This window comes from Odontomachus brunneus, unplaced genomic scaffold (genome assembly GCF_010583005.1).
Source record: "Odontomachus brunneus isolate Ranch 3 - 2012 unplaced genomic scaffold, Obru_v1 Obru_scaffold_008, whole genome shotgun sequence".
In the NCBI taxonomy this organism is placed as follows: Eukaryota; Metazoa; Arthropoda; class Insecta; order Hymenoptera; family Formicidae; genus Odontomachus; species Odontomachus brunneus.
The window spans coordinates 3,118,777-3,141,379 of NW_022639458.1; the positions used below are offsets into that span (position 1 = coordinate 3,118,777).

At 39.7% G+C, this 22,603-nt stretch overlaps 1 protein-coding gene across 2 annotated transcripts; it reads right to left on the reverse strand.

The window, feature by feature from the left end:
- Positions 1 to 11,767: 11,767 nt before the first annotated feature.
- Positions 11,768 to 22,573, reverse strand: LOC116854096 (LIM domain kinase 1). Of its 2 annotated transcripts, XM_032835670.1 has the most exons (8): positions 22,443 to 22,573; positions 21,529 to 21,643; positions 20,395 to 20,835; positions 19,968 to 20,060; positions 19,072 to 19,204; positions 18,755 to 18,987; positions 18,448 to 18,676; positions 11,768 to 18,300 (listed from the first exon to the last, which is right to left on the reverse strand). In XM_032835670.1, the coding sequence occupies exons 1-8, from the start codon at positions 22,525 to 22,527 to the stop codon at positions 15,967 to 15,969; spliced, it is 3,663 nt and encodes a 1,220-aa protein (XP_032691561.1). In that variant the 5' UTR covers positions 22,528 to 22,573; the 3' UTR covers positions 11,768 to 15,966. The 2 variants fall into 2 exon arrangements, with proteins under 2 accessions (XP_032691561.1, XP_032691563.1); XM_032835672.1 differs by lacking the exon at positions 19,968 to 20,060.
- Between the last annotated feature and the right edge of the window lie 30 nt (positions 22,574 to 22,603).

A 22,603-nucleotide genomic window follows, 5' to 3' on the forward strand; every position in this document is an offset into this window, starting at 1 on the left:
ATATATATATATATATATATATATATATATATATATATATATACTTGAAAATGGCACGCAAGAATTTTGGGCATGTGTCTTCTCACTTCTGATTATCAATTAAGAGTTTCGTGATGAGAGACCAAGAACTTTAACTACCGGCCGACGGTGGAATATTCTTTTCACGGACGCGCGCAGAACATCAAGTTCGAAAACGGCGAGAGTGCAAAAGAGACTGCTCAACGCATTTCTTTAATACAGTCTCTGTTACAACATTCACATTTTCAATTCTGCGGCGCTCTTGTTTTTGCTCCTTCTTTCTTTTCACATAGGAGCCGCGCGCAACTGGTGAGACGAAACTGCCGCGAAGTTAAGGAGAAAATAAATTCGCGTCATTATTCTCGTAGCATTAAATGAAAGCGAGTCGCGTAATTTCAAATATAACATTGTATTATTAAAACATTGCAGTTACATTTTGTTTGTCGATGTATTCGGCTAAACATCCGAAAACAGGATACGGTTCGATTGATTCAATTTATTGAATATTTAATCGCGTAACTATTAACTTGTTGATTGTAAATTAATATGTTAACAGAGAGAAGCCCACAATTCATTAATTATTATCTGAATTTTGTGGTAATAAGAGTATCAAAATATAGAATACATTGCGGTTCATAATCAATCGTTTCTACTTTTGTACTACAAATTGATGTTACAAAATCGCCGTAAGCTCGGTATTAGTATCTCTGCTTCCCAAAACCCGTAATTATGAAATCAATCTGTGACACATCATCGGTGGCTTTTTAAAGTCGATTTATGGTTTGCAAATTACACGCGACAACAATTTCTCCGATGTAGATATTTCATCCTTACGGTAAATAGGTATTTTCGGCACTTTAATAATAAATAAGAGCTATGTATGATTTTAATTGTTTTTTTTTAAGAATTAATGAATAAAAACCTACGATAAAACTACTATGTTTAATAAATCATAATTTTTGTAATTTTTCTTTAAAAAAGATTTGATCGTTTATATCTAAAACATAATAATTAATAAAAAAATAGTTTATTATGGTATCTTGTGAAAAAGGTCAATTATTTCGGTATGTAAGAATAGTATTTTTAATGTAAGAAAATAAAATTAAATAACCAAAAAAAAATTTTTTACGTATTATTCAAGAATAAAGAAGAAGTAAGAAACATATAAGAAGCACAAGAAATGAGAAAAGAAACATATATTCATAACTTTGTTAACCATTCCCGTGTGTTTATCCAGTTTAACGATCTCGTCAAAATAAAAAAAATACCACATTAGTTAAATCTCTTGCTGTACTAATCTTTTTTCGACTACATATAAAGCATTTGTTATAGACATTTCGAGATAAGAAGAAGCGTAAAGTTATTAGAAATGCCCAGACACGAATGAGCTCCCTATTCACTTTAACGGTTAATCTCAAATCACTCATTTGTATGTCGCGTACGTTAATTATTGGTTCATACCGTGGACTAAAAAAAAGTAGCATTCAGATCTGTAGTCTCGACGAGCGAAACACGATACTAAGAAGTATTTCAAGGTGTCGATATAATCGTTCGTTTGGGGTTAACCGAGATTAATTCGATCGAGTGGGAGTTAATAAAGGATAACGTCGCCACGAAAAACGCGCCCTCCGTTCCTGGAGGAGAAACCTCGGCGCCGCCGACGAGAGAAGCGGCTTGGGCACGCACGAGAACGCCCAGTCTAGGTAGCATGACGTTGTAAATATTTGCTGTCATCGGCGGGGCACTGTCGAGCCTCATCTTGTACCCACCTTAATAAGGGTACACCTAACGTGGGCACCTTTTTGGAAACCGTGTCACCTGAGCCTAGTATCGGACACTGATGGCGCGGATAGCGGCGCTTTGTGTCTTTCCTATACCTCTCCCGGGCTCGAAGATCACCACTTAAAAGACCTGGCCCGGCTATCTGTCACTTCCGCCTTGGGCTCGCCGGCGACCTGTCGTGCGACGAAGTCGATTCGCGGTCGTTATGCGTCGATCGCGATTCCCGCCTACGAAGAGACGCGCCCGGGGCAATAAAAGTAATAACCGTGCACGCGTTTGCCGTCTCTAAAAAGTCCTCGTAAAAACAAGGCTGGGGTTTTCACTCAGAGTAGACCTTATCTGCCTCTATAAAAGCGCTTTTACGAAAGTCGCGTAGCCAAAAATTCATGTGCTGAACGGAAAGCGAAGGTTATCTCATTTATGGCGCCGCCACGACTATGCGTTCTCCCCTCGCCCGTCGCAGCTAACATTTTACTCAAGCTTCGCTAGTCGCGCGAAAATATCGCGCATTCGAAGGCTAAAGGAGAAAAAGACGCGACGACAAAGCTCCTTCGGGCGAACGCTTCTCCGGCGGATGCGGCGCGACGAGGCGGATATATCGCGGACAGACGGGCGGATGGACGCGAACGGGCGCGGTCGGTGGCCGAAAACGATACATCACCGAACACGAATTACCTCTCGAAAAGCTCGTCATAAGAGACGCGTCAAAACGTCACCCATATCGTCTCTTTCCCTCTCACCGAGAGACAACCAAAGTTACTGCAGCGGCGAAAGGAGGAGAGGGGAAGGAGGTGGTGGAGAGCGACAACGTTTACCTGGCTTCCCTCGTGACGCGCGCGCCTTTGTCTTTTGGAGAGTGAGCCCAGGGTATAATTAAAAACCGGGTAAAGACGACAGGTCAGAGCTAAGCGGGGAGACGTAGGAATCGTCGGTAGATCCAGTCGGCAGGGACAGTCGGAGATGCTATCTCGAGTTTACACCCATCAACCGCCACCTCCACTCTTCCTAGGGGCTACCTTCATCCATCTACTTGCGTGTAAGCGAGCAGTCGCAGGAGTCCCGACCCGATGATACGGGCCTGATCCTTCTATGCCGTCCCCGCTGTAAAACTCGCTGTTCGACAGCCGTTCGACCGTACGGACACACGTAAATATCATCGAAAACGTGGATACGACGTGACCAGTGCTCCTCCTCCTCCTCCTCCTCTTCCTTCTCGCAGCAGCCCGCAGAACTATCAGGACGTACATCATCATCCTTCCTGTCTGTGCCGGAGTTCCCCCTTTCCTTTAAAGATCTCCTTGGAATTCGACGCGATATCGAAGATATCTCGGGAGATCTTACGCGTTGATTGCATCCGACTCCACACGGCTACAACACTGTTGCTTTACGACCTCCAGAATTCAAATTTGTGTAAGAGTGTAAAAGTCAAAGAGAACAATATTGAGAGCGAGAGTTTGCTGCTGCTGGGCCGGGATTCGAAACCCCGGAATCTTCCACTTGCTGAGCGCGGCTGCTCTATCAACAAAGCTACTCAAGCTCCACGCTTTAATGCATCTTTTTTTCTCTCTTATATGACCTTAATATTGTCGAGATTCTTCAGGTTTAATCGCCTGCAGTTCGGTTTTCGGTCTCACTTGATTTTACATTTGGAAAGCTTCAGAGAGAAAAAAAGAGAGAGAGAGACGGGAGTCCCTGAGAAATCGCCGGGTGTGATGAGTTTATTAAAATGAAGGACAGGTTATAAATGCCGGACCGCCGTGCTATTTGTCACCTGCGCGAACGATAATTTGTAGATTTCAGATAAATATGTTAAAATAAGAATTCGCACGTGTCAGAATGATTACTGTCCGAATTAATGGCGTCCATCTAGTGCTGAGCATGAGGGAATCGTGAAAAAACATGATGTATAATTCTTTGTGACACCAGGTTTGTGAAACAATATAGTGATTGGCCATATTATCACTAACAACGTTATCTCGCAAGCCAAGTCAATTTTTTATCTAAGAAAAAACATTCAATAGTCAGCACCGTGCCTGTTGCGTTCTTATAAATCAAATATTAAGGCATATATATGAGAACTTAAAAATAAGTAAATAATAATTGATAAATATTTCATATTTTCTACACACACACACACACACACCTTAATCTTAATCTGACATATTAAAGTGATTTTCGATCCCATATAATCTTTAATTTCCTAATTTTGAATTATCTACAAACCAGTGGAATAAGAACTTTTAGTTCACACGCTAAAAAAGTGATAACTAACGGGAATATGAGATTTAAACACTATTGAGCTATTTCATTTATAAGGATCACTATTTGATCAAATCCGAGCAAGAATGCCGAAAACTGGCAAACGCCTCAACGAATTCTACTGGACGTTATTCCTGGATAACGCCGATAATCGCGTTATTCTGAAAGAAGGAAAGACAAAGAGAGACTTTTTCATCTTCTTTACTCGACATAAGAAATTCTTATGTCCGCGTGAGCAATCCAGTCTGCTTACCTGCAATGCACGATAGAGCCGCGGATCGATCGCGAGTCTTTTTACGTAATAGAGGCGAAAGGAGGCGTGCACGATAGCGCGGCAGGACGTGAAATCGCTGTTTGTCGTTTTCGCCGGACGCGTTATACCGCTCCGCTAGTATTGCACGCTACCACACCGCCACGGCGTGGGTGCGGTGCGGTGCGGTGCGGTGCGGTGCGGTACGAGACGGAACGACGCGGCGCGCTGCGATGCGGGGCGGAGCGGCTATTTGTCATTAGACGAGTACGGCGGCCCTCATTATCCGAATAATTAAACCTTATTATATGATGTAGCGCGCGGCTCGTTATCTAACCGGTTTCGTCGATGTGCGTCGGAGATAAACTTATCCGGCGTGTAGGAGCGCTTGTAACGTATCAATTATAATATGTAAGGCTGCCCGTTTGGCGCGCTCCCGCGCGCACTTTATCGCGCCGTGAACGCCGCGCGGAAGCGTTTCGCGCGACCACCGATAAGAGCCGGCCGAGATGTTAACAAAGGTGGAGAGACGTGAACGTGAACGCGCGAGCTTGTTCAACTTCACTCCCCCGACAGACCGTGAAAATAATAAACGTACGGATAATAATTAAAAACGATCGCCCGATTTGGGTAACACTCGACTTGACAAGCGTGTTCTGTCGGCGCGATGTCCATTGAAAGAAAAAGAAGTCTCGATTAATTATTTTTTTAGTTAACCTGAAAGTCTCGCGCACGTGTCAACAGGAATGAACGCAACGTTTGATGACAAGTAGACTTATTATGTCGCTCGATGAAACTTCTCTATTGGCAATATATGTGATTCCCTGCATGTACAGTTGGTCGAGCGTTACACGTAATGTCAAGGAGACATGATACCGTCACGTTCGCCACTACGGCATTCAATATGTTAACGCGGACACGGTTTCGTTTCAAGAGCGAGAACTCGCAGTTCGCGCCGAGAATCGCAGATCGTGCATTCATCGCGTTATGAGAAACACAATGTTGAATGAGGCTACCTAGCGAGACGCGCCATTTGAAGTTGGCGAAAGAGCTGCGAGATGAATTTAGCTATCTCGCCGTCGCCGTCGTCGTCGTCGTCGTCGTCGTCGTCGTCGTCATCGTCGTCGTCGTCGTCGTCGTCGTCATCGTCGTCGCCGCCGCCACCGCCGCCGCCGGCGTCCTACCGCGATAACGCCATTATGCGGATTCGCGATTTGCATATTTCAGAAAGCGCTGCACAGGAAAGCATAAACAACTCCGCTCGCGACGAGAGTGCCGCGGCTTCCTCGTCAGATGAGTTACACGCATGGAAGATTTACGGAGAAAAAGAGAGAGAGAGAGAGAGAGAGAAAAGGAGAGATGAAAGAAAGAAAGAGAGGGAGATAAGAGAGATTCTTCGTTTTTTGTCTATCTTTACGACTTCTTTTTTTATTTTTTCCCCCTTTGTGTTGTCACGTCTTGAATATAAGCTCGTGTTGTTCCAATCAAGACCAATCTCAGATGAAATGTCCGAAATGAATTTTACTTTCAATCTTTTCTGATTTTAAAAAAACTACGTAGACTCATTATTTTTAGATATTATATATGATATATTATATGAAAAAACTCAAATGTAGAGAATTTCTCACGTAGCATCGCTTGAAAGATAAAATTAAATTGAGAAATCTGGAGGCTGAAAGTTCAAATTAGTTGTATTCCGAACTCATTCCTGACAATAGTTCCGTGTTATGCGAGAATATAATACGAGGAGAGATGTATATTAAATATATGTGCTATATAAAAGCTGCGAAACGACTATACTGTATTAATATTTCGTGAACAAAGGAAGCATGAAAGTACGAACGGACAAGGGTCTTTGAATTTTTTAACAATTGATCCAGATTAAATTAGGCGAAATTGTTGGAAAGTGTGTGGTCACAGAAGAAGTGATTACTCTCCGTTTAATCCTTTATTTGGTAGATATAAGAAAATTGAAGAAGAAAAATGTTTGAATGTTTAAATGAAGTAAATGATGTCTCTTGAATGCAGTTATATTATTTTCAAAATATCATTTTGAAAACATATTTCTTTTTCAACGATTTTTGTCATTTAGTGGCCAAAATCAAAACTACTGAGACAGTGACGAATAAAACAAGTGAGCAGATATTGCTCCAAAACAACGGTGTTAATAAATGCGTCCTGTATCTATCATTCTTGGGTATAGAAATCGTAAGAAATCGATGTTGCCTGAGAACAACAATGCCAAATAAAAGGTTAACATCAGTGAGCTTTCGCCGCTAGCAAGAAAGTCAATTGCACCGAAGATTTTGTCTAATCTTTTAAAGCGCAATTGTGCACTGTATTTTCTAATCTTTTATAACGCCAGCGTTTTACTGCGTTACGGGCGCGGGCAGACTCGACCCGGCGGCGAAATTACTTAAACTTTATTACACCATAAGGCACCGTCGACAAATCCCAAAAGTTAGATAAGAGATCGGGTCGGCGATGCAACGGACCATCTCGGGAAATTTTCTCAACGATCGATCGACGAAGACACCATATACCCAGTGCTCTTTTCGTACACGCAAGCTCAACGTCGTCGTTGTCATCGTCATATGTATGATCTTTTTCTATATATTTTTTTTCATAATCTGACGTATCTGACTGTAAATATTTTTTATATGTAAATAATAAACGTACTTATAATTAATCATGGCTTATTCGCCAAATTTATTTTGGATTATTTTAACTCTTGGAGTACAGAGTAGAGTGTGAAGCTGAACGCTTCATATAGCCGACGCTTATCTGATCGCTTTTATTTTATATGCCCAAAGGCTACAGTGACGATTTTATATATATCAAATATATACATTTAACACACAAATATATACGCTCACAATACTCTAAGGAAGAATTCACACCTTAGCAGGGAAGCAACCCAATAACACAAATCTTCTAGGGACATTCAGAGGACGTTCTAATATTCTATATTCACAGAATATTCGTAGAATATCGTGTGCTATCTGAGCAGAAGTTATTCAGAATTCGCGTTGGTAGTCAGGTAAATAGTTTGTGCTTTTCTGAGCGCGAGTTCTGATTGGCTTCTGTCTTTCTGTTTTTCGCTTTTCTTCTAAGGTGTGAATTAACCTAACGATTAAACATTCTCTCCTACATAGTTACTCCGAATCTCATTTCGAAAAGGACTCCACGGTATCTTACATGATTATTGTCGTCGTCGTCGGCCTGGATGAGTCAAGACGTCACCGTCCTTGAAAATACGCGAGAGCTAGGAGCGACGAAACGCGCACGCCGCGGTGAATATACCGACGCGCGGTTTATTATCATTTTATTCGGATGCCCCGCGCGCGCGCGAGCTGCACCGCGTTATAACCCGCAACCGTCGCCGGTTCATCCACCCTTCTCTCCGTACCATCCCTGATAGCGCTCTCCTTCTCTCCCTAATAGCGCTTTCTCTCTTTCCCTCTCTCTCCCTCTCTCTCTCCCTCTCTCTCTCTCTCTCTCTCTCTTGCTCCCTTTCTGGCTCGTCCACCCCCGCGCCTGGCGCAGCGTACTCTGTGTCGTAATCCCCCTTTCCTAGGTCCTTATCCGACGCAAAAGGACCGACCCCGACTGCGAACGCGGACGCTCTCGCGACAGGAACGTTAAAATTTAAGGTTTCCGTCGACACGTCGCGACCCATAAATTTCCGCGCTCGAAACCAACGGTTTTTCCCTTACCTTCTTATTGCCGCTGCCGCTGCCGCCGCCACCGCCACCGCCGCCGCCGCCACGCCGCCACGCCGCGCCGTGTCCCGCCGTGACTCTCCTCATCCTGCCTGCTGTCCCCATCGCTGCCGCCGCCGCCGCCGCCGCCGGCGACAAATTATTCGCGCGCCGTGCCGCGCCGCACCGCGCGTTCCGTCCTCGCGCGAAAGCACGGACAAGCATTTCCTCGACCGACACCCGCCTTCTGCACGGCGAACGAGTCTTCACTCTCAATTCCCGAAATCATTTTGATTGCGCCGGATTCTTCGTGTACTTTCCCAATGCGAAACTATCGGACGATTCCGTCCCTCACGATAACTTTCACGACACTACGATTAATGTAACGGATGTTTGACAATTTCGTCAGAGTTGTCAACATGATAGATAAAACTTTTACCCGTATTCATAGTCAGGCCTTATATTTAAGGCCTCCTTAAGTTCATCTTCAGATTCTCTACGGATCATTTTATTGGACAGAGCATCTGAAGATGAACTTAAGGAAGCCTTAAATATAAGGCCTGACTATAAATACAAGCAACAGTTATTAAAACGAAAAAGAAAGTTCTCTCTTTACACTCTCTACACTCTGTAAAGTTATTATCAGTTAAGCATTCCCTGACTCTTTTTGCTCTATCATGGAAATGCTCTATCATGAAATTATTCACTTTTTTACATTTGTTGAACCGCAAATTACGTGTAATTGTGTAATCGTTGATGCACTGTTAATAATTCTGGTTAATCGTCGATTGATTTAATCGGTATTTAGCGAAAATTATCGCCGGGGAATTAATTAAATTAGTTAAATGCAAAGAATATCGATACTTTGGAGAATAATATATTTGAGAAAAAATATATTTATATAACAAAAAACTAATAAATTTATATCGAATATTTCGATATTTAATTTCCATCTCTCAGAAGTTTTGCTTGCTACATTCAAACTTCTATTTCTTATTAGTAGATAAAAACAAAATCTGCCTCATAATTAAATAATCATGTTATTGAAGAATAAAAGTTTACTGTAGTTGAGCCTTACTGTATGGCTGCGTTCAGATTTTTCATCCGGGTACACTCTATTACTAGAAACATTATAGCAAATGTTACATATACTATAGCACTTTTAGTATTAGAATGCACCCGGGTAGGGAATCTGAACGCACCCCTTAAAATAAAGTAAGTCGGTTTACAGAGGACTACGACTTGTCAATAGAAACAGTGGCGGCTCGTAGTGGAGATTTTGGAATTACAGTTTGGAATTATAGCTGATTTGCTAAACTCAATAAAGTGCGACGACCGGACTGACTGATGCCATCTAGCGGTGTCGCTACAAGACTATTAACAGGTTAGAGCAGAGAGAAGCCTAAGAGCGGCTACCAGCCTGATTTTAGTGGCCAGAGCTAGATGTATTTTCGAGACGCCATCTAACAAAGTGTGTCTTTACTAAGTTCGATAGGCGCATTATTGCAGTGGTAACGATAAAATGTAACTGTTTCGTGCCTGTTATACTCTGTACAATGATAATAAGTTAGAAAAAGATAGAAGTCCAATCGTTCTATTCTTGTCTAACCACTGATGAGCAGACCGCGCAACTAGGCACGAAATGAGTTAATGGCGATATTATCGCAAAACTAGATCATGGTGTTTACGATAATGAGTTCGGAGCGAGTGAGATCTCGATCCGAACAGATTATTATTAAGTATATAAAAATGGACCTGCGCTTATTCCTATGGAATTAAAAATTAGATAATAAATCAAATTGAAACTCTATTATAAAAAAAAAATAAATGTGATCACAGATAATATACCAAATATTATCTCACTAAGAACAATCTTTAATATAAAAAAATTGAATTGAATTACAAATTATATAAGATAAACTTTAAATAAATTGCCTTCTATCGTTAATACGTACCACAATTAAATTATTTCAAATTATGTTTTATTATATCTGACAACCCTTATAGAAATATCATACTAAGAATCATTGACAATTACTTATTATCCAGTATTTTTAATACTGAAAATAAGTAATTATCAATGATTCTTAGTGTGATATTTCTATAAGGGTACTTGACGTTTGTACGACTTGCTCCATACGCCACTCCTTGTTCCGAATTGCGGTGTGATACGGACGGGAGTAGAGCAGGAGCAGCCATTGAATATATTAATTGTAGATGGGAGCATATACTACTCTGTCCGGATCCAGATCTCATTCGTTCCGAACTCGCTATCGTAAGCACCCCATTTCTCATCAGTCTCGTTTTTCTCGCACTGCGTTCTGCGTAATTTTCCAAGAAAAAAAGATTTGGAAACTGGATAATATAAAACAATAAATAAATATACAAGCTTAAACATGCCGCTCATATTTTTTGCTTATTTCTCGGCAACCACAAAATATATTAATGTGATTCAAAGAAAACAAAGTTCTCCACAATTTATCCTGTTGGAATTCAGAGTTTATGATAAGACAAGTGGTCTGTTCTTTTCAGCTGCATGCTGAACTAGTGCATAAGTTAAAGTGAGACAAATATATGTTTTCTCACTCTAACTCTAACTTATTGCATCAGTTCAGCAATGCAGCTGGAAAGAACAGACCAAAGAATAAAGCGATTGAACTTCTGTCCTTTTCTAACTTACTATCATTGTACGGAAGTACAATGAGCACGAACCAGACGCATTTTATCGTTACCACCGCGATAATGCGTCTAACGAACGTAGTAAAGGCGCACTTTGTTAGATGGCGTCTCGAAAATGCGCCTAGCTCTGGCCAATAAAATTAGTTTGGTGGCCGCTCTCAGGCTTCTCTCTGGTTTGAATGTCGATTAAATATGATTCGGTTCTCCGCTAAATGTCGGTAAATGACCTGTTACGATTAGACCCGTTATTTTTTATCGGTTATTTTCAATCTTCACTACGAACCGCCACTGTCCTTAACAAAAAATCAAGGCTGTATTTAGCAGTAAATTAAACAATAAAATAAATTAACAATAAATTAATTTAAATCTCCTGGTCTATCGCCGCGATCATCTTGATTTATGACATCAGAAATGAAAAAATATATATTAAAAATTTGTGCAGAATACGTTGAAATAAAATAATAAAATGATTCTTGCGATCGATCGCATGAATAAACCCGTACGTAATAGTCCAAACATTTTCCTTTTATTCTAATAATCAATAAATAACCGTAAAATTAATATAATATCATGAAAGAAGATAGGTTTAAGAGTAAGGTTACACTAATTTTACGGTTACTTTATCGATTGTTCGAACAATAGGAAAGTATTGGATTATTTTACAAGCCTGCTTGATCAATCGCAAGTGTCATTTTATGGATACATTTTTTCATTTCAACGTATTTTGCAGGAATTTTTAGCGTGTATTTTCTTGCTCCTGACGTTATCAATCAAGAAGAGGAAAATATTTAATATTGCATTACAGACTAACCGTCAAAATATTAGCAATTACATAAATTTTTGTAATAGCATTTGTCTTTAATAATATTTTATCGCCGTTAACGAGAATAATATTGAAGAGAATATTAATCTATTGAGGCACACCATGCTTTTCAATAAATAATATAAACATATGAAAATTGTTCTAAAAAGAAGGTAGTTAATATTTTCATGCCAATTCTGGCGATGCATAGAATATCTGCAGCTCAGAATATCTGAAAATGTACATCAGGTAGATACAATAAAAGCGTACATCATATCCTGTCAACGGTTTATTCTATTTTTCTCTCACTGAGTTATTGGAATGTTAAATAAAACATTTGTTTCACATAAAACTCTGCGCGGAAACTTATACGTAAACTTTACAAGCAACAAGTTGATAAAGATAATATAAAAACATCTCTTCGTTCGTTCTCCGCTCGCAAGTAGCTTGCCGAAATATTATAAACAATCGTCATCGAGATCAGTTCGCAATCATTGAATCATCGCTAAACGTCGCGATAACACAGACGTGCTCAATTGATCGCTCGGAATCGCGTTCATCTCGCTCGCTCCAACATATGTGTAGCATGTGAAAGGAAAAAAGAAGAACAACGTGAATATATACAATCTCGTGTATATTAATTTTAATAACGCAATTATTGCTCTCGCTTAGGAATCCCGTTTGGCAATTTCGAGTTCGTATGCACCGACGGATGCATCTGAAGATCACCAAGACCGTCCCTCTTCCTGTCAGATGTAACAATCTGGACAACTTTAGTTTCGCGTAACTTCGCGATATCTCGTTCGTGTTTTTACAACAATAGCATCGACATTAATTACGTGTGAGTATTATAATATTAGGTTCACAATAGAGATCCAAGATCGCGACTAGTGATGAGACAACGAATACTTTGCGAATATAACGTGAAAAATCGGATCTCCGCATCCGCATCGTCATGCAAACGAAATAATCCGCGATTAGTTACAAAGTGTGAAAAATCTTTCAATCATTAATTATTTATCCAATAATTACCACCAATACTCTATGAGAAATTAGGCCGATAAAAGTAACTGACTGTATGAAAATATTCCTCCTATCAAATTAGAATGTCGCACACACTCACACACACACACACAAAATTAGATATATTAGATTTTCTATAGTGCTCTATAAAAAATACTTGTTCAAGACTATGTTGAATTTGCGATAAACAAATCAATTTACAAACTGAAGAGTGAAAATATCAAGAACCGGGATTATATAGAGTATCCTGCCATTACAGCCTCGATCGTGTTAACGAATCGATGCGTTAATGACTGGATATCGCTTATATCGATCTATCGTTGATCGTATCGGCTGTGAAAAAGACGTGAAAATTTACAGGAGCTATAAAAATAACGTCTACTCGTTACAGATATCTCTTTACAAGTCTTAACACGATCTTTGTGCCCGCTATGTATGCTAAAGAGTACGATAGCAAACGTATGTTAGCTACTAAGCAACAATATGCAGTGAGTAGCGGTAATACTGTCCTCCGCGACATATTACGATATCCCATTTCCCCCTCTCCCCCCCCTCTCTCTCTCTCTCTTTCTTTTTCTCTCTCTCTGTCTCCTTTGCTCTTTCACGTAATTTTTAAATTAAAAAATTAAGACTCCTGGTTAATCGCTACGGAACTCTCATTTGATGACATTAGAAGTGAGAAGACACATGTCCAAAATTCTTGCGAAATACACTGAAATAAAAGGATATGTTCATAAAGTGATTTTTGGGATTGATTAAGTAAACTTGCACAATATTCCGGAAACTTTCCTTTCATTCTACCCCAATCAATAAATAATCGTAAAATTAACGTGACATGCAATCTTCCTTTTTAATCTATCTTTCCTCGTGATTTTGTTACGTTAATTTTACGGTTACTTATTTATTGTCAGAGTAAAAACAAAGTTTTCGAAATATTTTACAAATGTGCTCAACTGATCACAAGTGTCATTTTATAGATTAACTTGTTATTTCGACGTATTTGGCAAAGATCTTGGATGTATGTTTCCTCGCTTCTGACGCCATTAATTAAGATGGCCGCGGTGAAAGCACAGAATCGATTATGCAATTTTTTTATATATTCTTCGCCGTTTATCCGATCATGCGTCCGACTCGTTTGTCCGACCCGCAGTCGTGCTTCCTTCGTTCATAACGCTAAATACGGACGCCAACCTCTTCTCATCACGTATTTACATCAAATAATATAATTGTCGGAATAGAGAGAATCAGAATCAGACGACCGTATGTAGCGCTACCCGCGTTGTCGGTGAGAACGTAAAGTTTATATTCTTCTTTTTTTCTTTGTTTTGTTTTTTTTTCTTTTTTCGTAACACGTCGCAATATTGTTTCATATGATACGAAGTTCTCTACCTTCGTCAACTAGCTCGCTATCGTAACAATAAGCCGTGAACAACCTCTTAAACTAGCTCTATCATATACATATAGCAAGCCATATATAATTATTGCACATATTGTCCTCGTCTACACATGGACGTATATATTTATGTAATGATCTTTAATCTACATGATAGCTTTTGCGGTAACGCTTAGCAATATGTTTCCTGTATATATCCTTTCTATACAAACACGAGAGGAAAAATAAAAATTGATACTCTTTGATCGGGCTCTTTCGCGTATCGAACGTGCAGTTTTTCAGGATAAATATACGATCACGAGACTACACAAAGCGCGTTATGCGAATAAATAATATGAGAATGCCTTCATTCTAGATAATAATAGATTTATTTAGAAACAATATATTTAACCAATGCATATAGGTGCTTCCCCGAAACAAATTTATTTCCTGGTAAAGAAAAGATCTCATTGATTGCGTCATTTCATGCGTCGCATCAGCAAACGCTAAACAAAGTAAAAACGAGACAGAGAATTATGAGTATTAAAATTATTGCTTGGAATGTCATCTGAAAAAACACAAAAGCACAAAAATTTATCGAAACGTCATAAAATAGAGCCAACATGCGGTTAAAGAGACGGCAAGGAAATGAATCTGTGATCATGTAGGGAGAAACTAGTTATATACTTTTACGTGGCGCAAGTATAGAACTCAGTTCTACTTAAACACTGATCAGCATGTTCCGCGCGAAAATTACACAAATATCTGGATATATACAAAATTATATACAAATAATTTGTCGCCTCTATACAAATGATATTTTCTACTTCCCCGACGTTTATATCCTCGTTAAAAGATCATACGTTTAACATCTCTCGATAAGAAGAAGATACGCAAACAACTCATAACTCTTTAACATACACACAAACGCGATTTCATTTTATCAAAATATATCGGAAACTATGACAGACAACGAGGATATAAGCGTCGCACGTATATGTATATATCTATATGCACGTATTTGTACATACATACATATGTATATATATATATATAGATCATCTGTATATGTACATCAGTAGTACAAACGTATACAATATTTTACACTGTGATGTACATCTATATGTATGTATCCGAAAACAGAGATATAGTACTATTTTTACATTCTATTCTACAAAAAGAACTGAAGCTGTGTGACGTGTTTACAGTTTAAAGAGAACATACGTGGTCATGTATGTTTCCAGGGAAATTTGTTTGCACCATGTACTTCGACTTTTGACGGTTCCTTTTGATTCTACGATTTTGAAATTTGTAGTTGCGCACGATTAATCGTATTCACAGTGCCGTTTTTTTCGAGCACGCGTTAGCATATAATACCGTACATATATATATATATAAAATCCCGGCGTTACAAGTAGTATTTTGGATGGAATGCTCTTGTCGCGGAGTCACGCTTTATTGTGTAAACTCCCACTTTGAAAAACCGCGTGGCAAGACCTCATAGGAATGTAATAAAATGCTTACGGCTAGCTAAGATCGATGCGTCATTGCGGCCTAAATTCGTATAAACTGATAACGAACGAAATTCATTAATACTGATTATGGTGTTATCGTAACTTACTTTAAAGAGACAATTATTCGATTTATCAAACGGGAATGCTCCAAAGTCTGAATTTTCGCTCTTTACACATTTCATTAACTCTCGAGTATTTTGAGTGCAGTTTCAACAAGGAACGAGAAAATACAAATATATTGTCGAAAAACTTTCCTTTCGGGGATGTCATTCAAGAGATGATTCCGATCCAAATTTCGCATCACGATCATACTAAAAGTCAATATACGATTTCAGTTTGTCGCTCAACGCGCTAAAAATAACGATGACAAGGTAAATCCTAAAAAAAAGAGTTAATACTGCAAACTAAGCACGTTACATGTTCAAACCTTAACATTATGAATAGAGATCATATTAGTAGCATGAGATTCACATCTCGTCGAGAATTACGCACGTTATCTCGATGTTCCGTAAAATTCCGAATGTTGTTCACCCTTTTCTTGCCGCGGGCAGAGATGTTTCTTTCATCTACAAAGCGGTACTCTCTATAGGCGACGTCGGGCGATTGGGTGTGCAGCATCTGTCGGGGGTATGGCACAGATTCGGTGTGTGTCGGCCGTCTCTCATCTGTGCGAAATCGACATCTGTAAAGAAGTCGCTCTTCATGGTACCGACGGCGCTGTCGGAACCGAAGCTATCTTGTCGGCATATATCGACGCTCTTGTAACACCCGGTGTAATCGGCCAAACAGTCCGGCATCGCTTTCAAGTCACCGCCATAAACGGACTTCGAAATCATGATCGGGTTTTTCGAAGCATCACCCAGCGCTTTGGTTCCAACGATGCAATCGCCATCATTACTTGCGTTTCGTTTGTTAGGTATGATGAAGTCATCCTGCTTTGAAACGCTGGAATTGGAATAAAGGCTGTCTGTATGGTACAGGCCTGTACCTTGCTTTCTGAAGGTGTTGTCCTTGCGAAAGTCATCCTTTGCAAAGGTGTTGAACGGCGAATAATCCTCGTATGTATCATCTTTGGATTTCGAAGAGCTACCTAATACCGTGAGACTTCCTTGCCTAGACAAAATACTGCCGACATCGGATACGTTGCTTTCCTGTCTAGATAGTCTACCTTTAAGATCTTCGTTCCTTGCGACTGTCTTTTGGTTCGATGGGACTTTTGACTCTGTGGTCTTCTGCAACGATGAAATGGCATCGACCTTGTCTTTGGCGATCTCTTTGATAGAAAAGGCATTGTTCTTTAATGTCTCCTTGGTAGGTGATATTTTCGTCCTTCGCAGGTACCCCGTGGATGACTTTGTGCCTTCTACTTTCTTCGAGTCAGTATCGCTACAATTGACACCATTTCGGTTATTGATCGCTTTATTTTCCTTCTCCACAGCACCGATAGATTTTCCGATTTGCCTCAAATACGAGCTGACGGAACTCGCAGCGTCCGGCATTTTGAATTTGCTCTCTGACTTTATTTTGTGACCGCTCGTATCGTTAAATTTGTCTGCCGACTTTTGTTTTAGACTATTGTTGATTTTATACGAACCTTTATTATCGATTATATACTCTGGAGCGTCGGAAACAGTGGACGGGCTCGCACAACCCACATACTTAATTTTTTCTATCGTGGGTATTCGAGTTAAATTGTGCTCACTCGAATCGATTTGTCTCGGATATGTTTCCTGCTTCAAATAAGCATATGTATTTGGGATATCGGGAGATGTATCTTTCATTTTGACATTATTCCGTAAATACCGCCCGCTGAAACCACTGGAATCGGGGGAAATCACAATGTCAGGCTTCTCTTTATCCGGCACGAGGTCCTTCGATTTGGAATTTTGTCTCGAATAACGTCCTACATTGCCAGAATTGTCGCTGGTCTTGCTGTTCTGCCTCGCGTATCTGCCACGCGGACTTACAACGTCGGGTACACGTTGCGCATTGCCCGGTATAGGCTCTACCTCACGTTCCAGTGTGCTGTCGTCGCAGCCGCTGGATCGTTTTTTCTCTTGATGCACTTGGCCCTCTTTGATAGGCCTCAATTGCGGCGCAAGAGTTTCCGGAGTCGTGGACTCGCTGCTGCTCGGACTCGGTCCTTTATAATTTCTAATGTCGTAGTCCAAATCAGCCGGTAATTCAGCACCTACCGACAAATGCATCGCTAATCCCTCCAGCCAGACTTCCATAACTTCAAAAGGTGGCCTTTTGTCGGGATTTAAATCGCAGCAAAGAAACGCGATCATGTAAAATGTCTCCGGGCAATTAGAGCAGAACTTCTCCTTGAAAACATTTTGATTCAAGCCAAAGTCCGACGACCTGGGTAGATAATCAGGATCTGCCTGAACCCGGCCTATGATCTCGCAGACGACAATGCCGAAGCTAAATATATCCACTTTCTCGTCGTATTTGTTGCCCTTCATCATCTCGGGCGCCATCCAATAGGGATTCCCGACGACTGTGTACCGTTTCTTCCGCTCCTTTTTTGTGGTTTTCACCTCCCCGTCGGAATGTCGGCTGTACTTGCGACTGTCCGGCGAACTGCCATTCTGAATGATCCTCGCCAGACCGAAATCGGCGACTACTACAGTCTTATCCTCGCGAACGAGGCAGTTGTGCGAATTCAGGTCGCGGTGAATGATATTCATAGAATGCAAGTAAGCCATGCCGGCAGCAATGTCTTTCGCGAAAGACGTACGCTGTTCCCACGGCAGCGGTTCGTTCGTATCGTGCAGCAGAGCCCTTAACGTGCCACCCGCTATATATTCGGTAACCAAATGTAGTTTCTTGTCCTTATAGAGAACACCGATAAATCGAAGAACGTTGTTATGATGCAACGAGCGTAGAACCGCAACCTGTTAAATTGTTTCCAAATAATACATAAGACTGAAAGTTGGATATAATACTATAATGCCCAGAAGACGCGAGCTTTCAGCATTTCCAATTGTGTGCATACATTAAATACACATCGATACAAATTGTATTCCATTTGAAAATTTTACCTCTTTTAAGAAGTTCTTCTGTGCATCCTCATCCACTCTGTATAATTCTTTGAGAACCATCACTTCATCCGTGTCGCGATGCGTGACTTTGAATACTTGTCCGAAAAATCCTTTGCCCAGAAGCTCGCCCTTCACTAGATCGCTAGCACGAAATATTCTCTGATTCTTTGGCTCTACGCGAAAAGATCTAGTACGGCTCAGATCACAAGTTGGATTCATGGGTGAAGACCTGATAACGGAATTCGATTTAGTAGATCACATCATAATTTGTTGCTAGACTGCCGAAAGTCTATATTTATCGGCTCACCCGTCCAACAATCGCGACATGGAACTGCTGCGTTCTTTGTGCATCGGATCTCTCGTTCTTCGTAATTGTCGGCTTCGCGCACCGCTGATGTAACCCTCGTCGCGGCGTTTAAAGAGTCGCTCTTTGCCTTCGGGACTCGTTCTGGGACTGCCGATGCATGTTAACATTGTCGAGGACGGTGAAGAGAATGTAGGTCGTCGTGACACAGCATCTGGGTCGTGCTCGATAGTCAGCTAAACATTAAACGCGTTTGTATCCAATATAAATGCGATTAATCCAATATCATCGATAATTTGAGAAATAGTTTGATTATTTACCTGTAAAACTGTATCTGAATACTGTATAAGATTTTCGATACTTTCCACCGGCTGATCTTTAACAGGAGTACCGTTTACTTCTAAGATCCGATCGCCAATGTGTAACGATATAAGATCACTGGACATGTTCAATCTGCAACATTCATTTTATAGGATATTTTTATCATCGTTAGCATCGTAACAATAAAACATGCAAACATTTGCATGCACTATATTCTTTTTACTATAATACACATAAAAACATTATACCATACTCATGACAATAATATGATTATCAGAATAATTCATAAACTCGAAACATTAATAACAAGGATGAACAGGAAAACGTCATAAAAGATAATGGGAAATTATAATATGAAATAAGGATGTGTATCTCTGAAATATTTTGATCAGTTGTTTTATATATACACACATTGATATAATTTTACATAAAATTTATAATTGTAAGATAAAAACATAGGGAGTTATCAGGGAGCATGAAAAGCACGAGGCATAGCTATGAGTAATAATATTAAATTGATTATTAAGGTTTGAGGCGAAATCGCAAACTAAATTGCATCAAATTCATTGTACGTTTGAAAAATGAAAAGTAAAAATATATAACATACTATAATTTATACAACCCACGATATGTATGAAAGCAATGAATTAGTCCTTCGACAATTATCTAAGCTTATTCTAACATAAGCTGTCACTTCTTGATAATTACATTGAGCATGCACGTGATACAAAATAATATATGTAATGTAAACAACACATATATGTAGTGTAAACAAGAAATTGCACAAGTATATTTTATATGTTCACGTGCGATTAACGTAATCATTACTGAAATGTGAACATAGTTTATAGAGTTAGCAATACATAGTGTGTATTATTGATTTGTTATGCAATACCTATGATTAGAGAAGTGGCAGCATAGCCTAAATAGAACCTCCATCACAGAGGCCAGCAGCTTACTGATCTTTCCACGAACATTTCTCATTAACCTGCGTTTTAGTTGAATGTTATTAGAGGCTGATATGTATTTTGTACCAACTTTTAAATAATCATCACAGGACTATCATGCACTGTTAAGTATTTTAGAGAAGCAATTGGGTTCTAGAGTGTAAAATCATTGCGAACAAAGAAATTCAAATGTTTTACTCTTATTTTACACGATAATACGACTACCTATCTACACCATTCTTAAACTGAACCCGGAAAACTTGACTTATATTAGGAACGAACGTCGCTCTCACAGTTGACCAATTCTGACGCATAAGTAGTATAAGGATATCATAAAATACATTAAGACATCGTGATATACTTTATCATACATACTCTGAGATGCGCAACAAAGCGCCGCAGCTGCGAGGACTGGGAGCTGTGTCCAACGTGAGCTTGATTCCTCTCTGTTTATCCGGGTCCGTCGTGCTAGGGGGTATCTCGACTAGCCTGATACTATGTGGTTTCCTGGCGAATGGATAGTTTGCTGTCCTGTTAAGCGGTTGCATCTGTCGTTTATAGCAAACCCCGCAGTACAATTTGGAGCGTTCGACCAGCGCGTAACTTTCGCCATCCCCGATAAAAGCACCGCAAGAAGTACAGGCAAAACATTCTGGGTGAAATTTGTGATCTCCTGCCAACATAACAGGACCAGTGATGATCTGGCCACAGCCTTGACATGCCTCGCCATAAGCAGCCCAGTAGTCGTCTTTACAAAATAGGAGACCATCTTTCTCGAAGTACCAGGAGGATAGGCCGATATCACACGCAGAACATCTGGAAAGCATCATTTTTTATACAAGATATCTGACAATTGTTGACACACTCGTGTGTGTGCAGGTAGAACTCATTATACTAAACACAAAATTCCTCTACCACATCACAGATAACCATGTGAAACTTTTTATCAAATATTAATGAGTAATCACGCACGATACAATAAATGAGTTGTGATGGCGGTCTCTGTCATCATATGTTTAAGTACATTAAGTCAAACTGAACAAAAAACCTACCATTTTATAAATGATCACGTTTTTAGTTTTTAGTTATTAATTAAAGAAGATTTTTAATTATTAATTAAAGAAGATTAATGCATAATTGTGCATGATAATGCACTAATCTTCTTTAATTAATAACTATAAATCTACATGGTCATTTGTAAAATGATAGGACTTTTTTAATTTGACTTAATGTACAAGTATACAATGGCAGACATAATTTGATTGCCATCACAGTTTATCTACCACATCATGCATGGTCATTCACCAAACTTCTTTGATTAGCAAATTTTACATGTTTGTTTGCAAAATGATAGAGAAATTTTGTGTTCAATTTGACGAGTTTTACCCATATACAATGGATGTGTCAATAATTATCAGACACCCTGCATATATCATTGATAACTTATATACTCTCATTAATGTTCTTAATGTATACAATAATACTTTATATTAATGTCAGCATTTTTACCGAAAGCAATCAATGTGCCATTCTTGATTCAACGCCTGTATAAATTCATCTTCATCAATAGCATTAAGACAACCAGCACATATCAGCGTCCCTCCACTTTCTCCACCTCCTGGATCTAGAAAATATAGTGACACACATATCATGTACTGTCTCTCAAATGTATTCTCTTTCTCAGATATAAATCATATATAAATCTTAATATATAATTATTAACAGGTAATGTAACAAATTTATATCAATAATATCTTTCAAAATAATAATAAAACAATAATATCTTTCTAAATTGTCAAAGTAACATGATTCTATAAAACATGTGTTATTCGTATTAACATTTACTTATATTAACATTTACTAATTTCACAATTTTATGTGTGTATATGTATGTATAAAATCTCTCATTTCAATTTTTTACATTCCAAAATTTGCTCTTTGCAATCGTGTGTATCATGCAACAAATGTATATATGCAGATAATTGTGAACAGATGGATTCGACGGATGTCTCGGGAAGGAAACATGAATCACGTTTGACATTAGGCATAAGATCGAACAAGTTATCAAGCAGCTGATAACGACTGTCAACGATCGGAGCAAGGCACAGAGTCGTGGATGCGAAGTAGCGTGTTTCTTTTCGCAACGACGTATGCCTCTCGCGAGGATCGCGTTTTTCTCGTGGTTCCACCAGGAGATAATCGCGTCGGAACGCATAAATAAACTATTAATGCGGGAGCGTGGGCAAAGAGAGACACGGAAGATAGGACGCCCACGCTATGCGCGACCCATTCGGAGTCGCCGTTTCGTCGACGGCGCGTCGCTCGGACGATTCGCCGTCCGAGCAATGTCCGTCTCAGCAGCTTGATCTTCGCGTGACTCGGTCGTGACAGCGCGACGCCGTTTTTACCACAAAAAGACCTACCGTTTGTCGAAACTTCATCCATCACGGCATGTACGATTGATACACTCCCACTCCGCTCCGCTCGACCACCGAGCGTGAAACTCATGTAGATTCAAACCGCGCGTCCCGTGAACGACGTGTCGCCTCATTGGACGGAATGCTCGAAACGAAAAGCGCGAAAA